The following is a 7,732-nucleotide window of genomic DNA, read 5'->3' as shown; positions in this document are numbered from 1 at the left end:
AGATATTCAAAAGGTACTTGGTACATGAACACTTTTGTCAGAAATATATGTTGTCATAAAAACACAATGGTATATAAATAGGGCGGTAGTATAGAATTGTGATTAAGGGTCAAAGGTAAAAACAAATTATAGTTTGGATGTGTCCTTAAAAATGGTTTGAAAGCCCTTTGTTGCACTGGACAACATGTTTAAAAGAGATATGAACAACTAATGGCACAGAGCTAAATGTTCTTAATAAAATGAATTTGTGCATACATTACACATTGAAATGATCAAACTGGCTCTGGTTATTATGTGTAATTAGTGATATCACACAATCAACAAATCTGTCTAAATATTGGCAGATGTATCTAGTATAATTTGTTTGTATTTACAGATATTGTTGCCATGACAAAACTAAAACCAAAACAACTCACCTTTCTTATCCATCAACCACATAAACAGCAGCCAGGGCAGGTAACCCACTGGACCCCACATCACCAGCACCGCGATATCTGTCGATGAGAACCCGAACACATGCTTGGCTGAGATCTGGATCGGGCCCCAGGTGTTCCACACAAGTCCTTGCATAAACCCCAACAATGAAAACATGGTGAGAACAACCCATCTTCTCATATACACCCTGCTGAACACAGGCTGTGTGTTTGTCGCCGGCTGGGAAGGAACCAGCAAAGGTTCCCTTTCTCCTTCGGTGCTTTCCACGGCACCCATTGAACAGACGTGGTATCACGTTTTAAAATGACTTTATGCAATCCGGCAACGTCTATAACAGGCCACATTAAAAGCTAGGGCACTCGCTCAATTGTCAGCTGCCCATGACACTCCAGCAGCTACGCTCCAAACTTTAATGCGCATGCGCTGCCTACAGACGGAATTGACGTAACGTGTGAAACTGCAAGTCGTTGTTCTCCATGTTGGATCAACCATTTCAAATAACTTAAAGGAGACTTCAGCTCTTCTGTTGAGCCAACATGGCCGTTTTTCGTTTCCTGTGTGTTGAGAGGAAATAAAAAAAAAACAGCGGTAAGTCTCACGTGAGTTTTGTTTACTAGCTGGAAAAGAGATTTTAGGTGTGCTTAGTGCTTACGTGTGTGTAGATCCCAATTTTTTTATATCTGCAGTAAATTTGCTATTTGTTTATGCAGATGCTGCACATGCATTGACTGTGTTTTTACATTTTAATATGGAGTTGTCAGTTATATTGATAGTTGTCACTTTGTAGCTAATTTGACTTAGATTATAAATCTGACTTTGTGATTCACTTTAGTGATTGTGATGTATTTTCATCTGAGTGATTTAAAGTAAAACTCCTACAGTTTATCTGAAAGATTACTGAATGGGTGTTTCATTTGTGTTGTATACGACAAAATCCACTCATCTTAATCATCCTCATCTTATTATTATTTGTTTTTATGTAGAATGGCTTCAAAACCCTTCACCCCAGAAGAGGCGAGGAGGATTGTCCAGTGTCTACAGACACCTGCTGTGTTTCTGAACATGACCACAGACTGGCCAGCATTACACTGGACTGTGGAGCACCTGTCAACTTGCCTTACAGAGAGGCTTCGGTTTCGTATTGGGAAAAGGACTGAGGATATGGGTAAGCCACAAATATTAAACAGCCTCTCATAGGTATTAACAAGATCATCAGAGTAGAGGAACTCCATTTGCCCAGGACATCATTTTTTAAACATAATCAGGACATAATTTTCGAATTTAAATGATAGGTAGGCATGTTAGAGCAGGTTTGGACAACAGTAGCTTACTATAGTTACATGTGAAGTGACTATACCCCATGTAGCATCCTACTTTCTCAAGAGTATTCCACACCTTTGTTTTAATGATCTAAATTAGGCAGAGCAGTTAACGGTCTTGAGTAATCACACTTAATATGATCAAAATGTACTCCTGTGTTCAGATTAGAAACCACCTGTGTTCAGCAGTTTTGCACAATAATAAATACAAAATGCTCGTCTTTCATTTTGGAGATTTTTATTTTTTTTTTTTTAAGTTATGTGTTATAGTGTTATTGATGGGAATAAAGCAAGCGTGGGGAAATTTTGCAAGTGTAACTGAAACATGTTCTGTAGGGGGTGTGAATACTTTCAGAATGTGGTGTACCAAATGGCAGACGATTTTTAGAATACTTTGAGTAACTCTTCCCCTACAGTGTCAACAGAAAACAGTTATTTCTGTTATTCGATGCCCTCTATCACAATGTGCAACTTAATTTGAAAGAAACTTTAATTTGAACTTAATTTGTGACACGTTTGCAGGAAATGAAACAGTCTGATACAAATAATTGCCAGAAGTGTGAAGCGGTAATAGTTAGTCTTGCAGAAACCTTTGTCACCAATGAAGGCTTTGCCTCTTCAGGTTCTTTGGCACTTCTGGCAAATAGTTATTGCAAACCATTGGAAACAACTGACAGTCCATCACGACTGTTAGACTTTTTACTAAAGTGAAATGTAAATATGGGAAGTGAACATGAAATGCCAAGCAGTGACAGAACTGTGACAAAACTGTACTTCTAAATTTTAAACAACATTTTTCAGTAATAATTAAAAACCCCAGTGTTTATGACTTCAGATCAAGCAAATTGATATGGTGCTTTAGTATATATGAAAAATAATCAATTTCCATATGGAAATAGCCTCTTACAAAATACAGTTAATTTGCCTAAAATCATTTTAAATTATCAAAGGATTTTTTCCAGTTTGTGCATTTTGAATAAACCCTTTTGGAATAATCTATTCATTAATTACTTTTCACTTTTGTTTCGCTTTGTTCGCACCAGCTCCTCTTTTTGAAACAGAGTGTTCCTACATTGAAGCAACCATTAAAGAGTTTCTGTCCTGGACTGCCAATGAAGATGAATCACTTGTTGGGCCATTTTCTGGCTATCACTGCAAAGAATTATGGGCTTATGCTGATTACAAGTACATTACCCAGCTTTTTCAGGATAAACCTGCCATGTTTCAGGTAAACCATGCCAATTCCCTTCCATTACTTTAAAGAAAATATTTAATATTTAAATTTTTCAAATATTTATTATTATTATACTATGCAATATGTTGTATTTTAATATATATTCCTATAATGTATTAAACTCTATATTTTGCCATTGCAAATTCTACAGTGTTTATGACGGCTAAAATGAGCCCCATTTAAATAAAATAAATGGACAAGACACTACTCTTTTCATTTTCTCCCACAATCAATCATACTCTCAGACCTCATCAAGCACCATATTAACCCATTTGCCTTTTTCCGCATGCCAGTTATGCTTGAGAGAGGCCAATTTTTCATGAAGTGGCGCTCTACAGCACACGGGGCATGTCAATGACATCAGCTTTGATCAATAAACACAGTCAAACATTCATTAGTATGTATTGCCTTGTCTCCCGCGGATGCTTACCTTTATTTTATGAGCTCTCTGAAACTGTTTATTAGCCTACAGTTGTTACAACTTCTCATGAAAATGTATGACAGCACTAGGAATAACAGATATGAAGAGCAATTAATCAGTCCTTGCTGTTTTATTATTTAGTAAAACATATCCTATGGCACATCATTGTCATTCTGTGGACATTTAATGATATTTTGATTTATTTTGCTTTGTTTTTCCCAGCTAATGTTCATTTCTAGCTTTCAGTTGTTGTAAATCATAAATGCTTATGAGGTGCCAATATTCTCCCTGCCAGCTAGGGCATCGAGAGCAGACAAGGGCCTCTCTTAAATGATGAATAGGGTAGTTTGAACATTGCTGAGGGCTTGCTTGATTACATACCATCTCATTTACAGTCCCCTGGACGTGGTAATGGTTTCATTATCTACCTTCAAGGGCAGCATCTCTGAGTGGGTCTTGTTTAAATTGACATCAGTAGGCGATCAGATAGTTTTTTGTTCTTTGTAAACACAAACATTATAACTGCAGGATGTGGTGTGGTCGGACTTTGGCTTTCCTGGCCGAGATGGACGAGACAGCACACTTTGGATTGGGACACAGGGTGCTAACACTCCATGTCACCTTGACTCTTATGGTTGCAATCTTGTTTTCCAGATCCAAGGCAGGTAAGAACCAGGTTTTAACGAGGTTTACCCAAGTTTTGGGGCAAAAACTCCCCCAAAAGTGACAAACAGGCCAGAGGTATTAGCAATTATTCAGTTTTCAATTATTCGGTTTGGTAACATTATTCCCTTTTAGTATTATTTATGTATTTTATTGTATTTATTAATATTTTGCATTAGCTTTTCTTTTTATATTTTAAGTTTTCAATTTAATTTTAGTTTAGATTTTACTAATTTATGTGCTTTTGTCATGTTAGGTTTTCTTTGATATTACTATTTAGCATTAATTTATTTTTATTTAATTTTAGTTTTAGTAATTTTATTACTTGGTAATTTACTTAAATTACTTCAACTTAAACAGGCAAGATTTTAAAGGTTTTCATGTAAAATGTATATTTTGAATTGGTTTTTAGTTTTATATTTTCAGATAAAGCTTTAGACATTTTATGTGCGTTTGTCATTTTATTAGTTTTTTAGATTTCATTAATTTTTATCTCCTTTTAATTTGAGTAATTTTATTACTTAAACAGGTAACTTTATTTTATTTACATTTTATTTCAGCTTGAAAATGAACAAAAGTCGTTTTTAATTGTATTAATATGAGTTTATTTTAGTTAAGACATCTCACCAATCTGTGTTGTGTGAAAGACATTGAGAGAACATTCGATTTAGGCTTTTTTCTATTTACAGATCCTAGACCTGTCACAGAGACAGGTGTGATTTCTCAAGACGCTTGTTTCAGTGAAATCTGTCATGTAGTGGGTAGTAGATTCAATTGAAGTACTTGACATATGTTAGAAACAATATGTCACCATTTAATAAACAAGAACCCATAACACTGCTATTTTATTGTATTTCTGTGCACCAGTATGAACTCTCGACTAGATGAAACTAGTTTTTGATGACTGGCTGTCAATAGACCCCTGAACTAGATAAGCCCCAGGCAAAACTGCCAATTTGGCTGATTCTGTGAGCATGGTTTAGAACAACACCATGTGATTCCTTCAGATATTGACAAGAGCTCTATCTAGTCTTATGTTAGGATTCCTGATCCAATCCTGAGCTGTTAAAGGAAAGCTGTTTTTCCTCTGCATTCAAAAGAGCAAATGAGAAACGGAAAGTGCAGTGATGTGAACAGCTATTAAGATATATGATTTGCTCCATTGAGAGAAGCTAAACCTGGCAATGAAGAACCTCCTCTCTGTGGAGCTTGTCTTGGCTCTGTAATTGCTGATTGAGGCTGCTCGTGTCAAGATAGCCTGCCACAGAAATCACAGTATTATATAATATCTCCTGCGAGTAAGTTCATAATACTTTGAGAAATCTCTAAGCATTCCCATTCATCTCAATGGCAGTTGCTTAGTTGGCACCTTAAGTAAATACAGAAGCTGCATGACTAATTCAGTTAGAACTAATGCCTCTAGAAACTGACGTTCTGATAGTTCTGACAGTTGTTTGGCTAGCGCAGCAGACAGGGAAAAATATAAATCCATTTCACCTTTTTTATGAGCCCTCCAAAAAATTTGGCATGCTAAAAGTTTCTAACATAATGAAATATTTGTGATGTATCTATTAATTTGGGCACAAAATCTCAATGTTATCTCAGTAAAGTCATTTTTTTCTCCAGGAAACGATGGCATCTCTTTCCTCCCGATGACACACACTGCCTCTACCCAACACGGATACCATACGAGGAGTCCAGCGTGTTCAGCCAGGTTAGCGTGGTCCAGCCAGACCTGAAGACGTTTCCAGCTTTCAGAAGAGCTCGAGTCCACACCGTCACTCTGCAGCCTGGTCAGGTAGGCCAATATGAGATTTTCTAATACACTTCCTGTCAAAAATTTTTGGACACATCTACTAATTCGCTGTATCCGGTGCATCGTAGGATGATATCTTAAAAATGACAAAAACACACAAAAATAAATTCCACAACTTAATGTAATATTAAAATGGAAGCTGACAATGTACAAATAAAAACAATAATAGTATATAAAATAATAAAATGTTGGATTACCTTTTACCCTTACCCATAATTAATTTATAATTTTCTGACAACATAAATCCAACATGGTGACAAAAATGGTGCACTAAGCACTTCTGGAATATTTATTGTTATCTTGCGACACTGTTTATACAACTCTCAATTATATTATTTTTGCACAGTCATATGAAGCTATTAAAAAAAGTATCATTGGTGATTTAATCGTGTGTATCTGATTCAGAAAATCTCTGTAATTTTCTCTTTTGAATAAAGTACTACATTCACTGAGTGCCCACTTTAAATTTGTTCTCTGACTAATTTTAGAATAGTATAAAATAACACGCATGGGAAGTATTCGGTGCACCCTAGGATGCTTTTTAAACAGTATTAAAGGAGTTCTGAATTTGAATACATTATTATTATTATTACAATTATCATTATTTTAATTATTCTATTATTAAAAATATTTAATTATAAAATTAAATAGATTATTATTAAAATATTTAATTTATATGATCTCATTTAATCACAGTTTATGTTGTCCACAAAACTCATTTCAAATGTGTAGTCATAAGTTGCTTGCAAGCGAAGAAGGGCTTGTTTGAATCTCAGATATTACATAAATCAGATTTAGTCAAGATTTGTCCATTGTCATTGATGGTACATTCCCAAAACATTCAATATAACGTTCCCAGAGTGTCGTTTTGGATCCTGTGTCACAACAGTCGGTCTCCTATGTGTGCATTTTAGTGGCTGGTAGTCGAATCCGACAGCAGTAGAATAAAGCTGTGTGTGTTTTGTAGCACACCCTCCTCCTTCGGATTCCAGCAGCGTGTGTGAAACCTCTCTGATCAAGCTCTTTGAGAGGTGAGATGGTGGCAAGGCAATTAGCGGCGGTCCAACACAGCGAGCGTACTCTATGGGAGCGCTCACACTTTTCACAGCATACTAATGAAGACGAGAGACATAAACTTCCATTCTTTGAGCGAGCTAACACTGCTCCACTGCCTCTCACTGCAAATACAAGGGGGAAAATCACCAGAAGAACTTTTGTATTTGCAATGTACCTTGAGTTCTGGAATGTTAGCGATAAAAAATGTTTTTAACCCTCTGACGCTCTGCTCACTACAGTTGAAAAAGCTATTTTTAATCATTCAGGATGTGATTTTCATTCACTGCATATTTACCCCATTCTCCTCTTTAGATTTTAGATATGTTACTCCACTCTCATATGATTGCTATTAATGGGAATTTACTACAACGACAAAATCTGTTTTGAATCATTTTTATGCTTTTCTGAGGTGTGGGGGCCCTGGAATATTTCCTTATAGGGGGCAAAAAGGTTGAGAACCACATTATCTTCAGTAAATACATTTTTTTAATCCTTTGCCCAACTAAACTAAGAGAGAGTAAGAGAACTTTTAAGAACTACACAGGGGCTTAACGGGTTCTTTGTATGGTAGTGGTGCTATATAGGACCTTTTCCACCCCAAAGAACTGCTGAAGAACCAATTTTGTGTGTGTGTGTATAAAACTATATATTTTCATTAAATGACAAAGCTGAAATAAAGTAAAATGAATTATAAAATAAAAATGAATAAAATGTGTGTGTATATATAAAATACAAAATATATGTGTGTATATATATATATATGTATATATATGTGTATATATATATAT

General features: G+C 35.6%; 2 protein-coding genes across 2 annotated transcripts in view; one reads left to right on the top strand and one right to left on the bottom strand.

Moving 5' to 3' along the window:
* LOC107596062 (disrupted in renal carcinoma protein 2-like) overlaps positions 1 to 1,017 on the bottom strand; it is a 47,313-nt gene extending 46,296 nt beyond the window's left edge. The window contains exon 1 of the mRNA XM_016286670.1: positions 417 to 1,017. Within this exon, the coding sequence (XP_016142156.1) occupies positions 417 to 711 (295 nt within the window). The 5' untranslated portion in view covers positions 712 to 1,017. The remainder of the gene's footprint in view (positions 1 to 416) is intronic.
* Positions 1,018 to 1,072: 55 nt separating this feature from the next.
* LOC107596081 (HSPB1-associated protein 1 homolog) overlaps positions 1,073 to 7,732 on the top strand; it is an 11,246-nt gene continuing 4,586 nt past the window's right edge. The window contains exons 1-5 of the mRNA XM_016286699.1: positions 1,073 to 1,089; positions 1,419 to 1,600; positions 2,798 to 2,982; positions 3,938 to 4,074; positions 5,699 to 5,870. Of these exons, the coding sequence (XP_016142185.1) occupies positions 1,420 to 1,600; positions 2,798 to 2,982; positions 3,938 to 4,074; positions 5,699 to 5,870 (675 nt within the window). The 5' untranslated portion in view covers positions 1,073 to 1,089; position 1,419. The remainder of the gene's footprint in view (positions 1,090 to 1,418; positions 1,601 to 2,797; positions 2,983 to 3,937; positions 4,075 to 5,698; positions 5,871 to 7,732) is intronic.

Source organism: Sinocyclocheilus grahami, unplaced genomic scaffold, assembly GCF_001515645.1.
Source record: "Sinocyclocheilus grahami isolate Dianchi unplaced genomic scaffold, SAMN03320097.WGS_v1.1 scaffold214.1, whole genome shotgun sequence".
NCBI lineage: Eukaryota > Metazoa > Chordata > Actinopteri > Cypriniformes > Cyprinidae > Sinocyclocheilus > Sinocyclocheilus grahami.
Note: the sequence above shows the minus strand (reverse complement) of the source record. Positions and strands in the feature narration are given on the sequence as shown.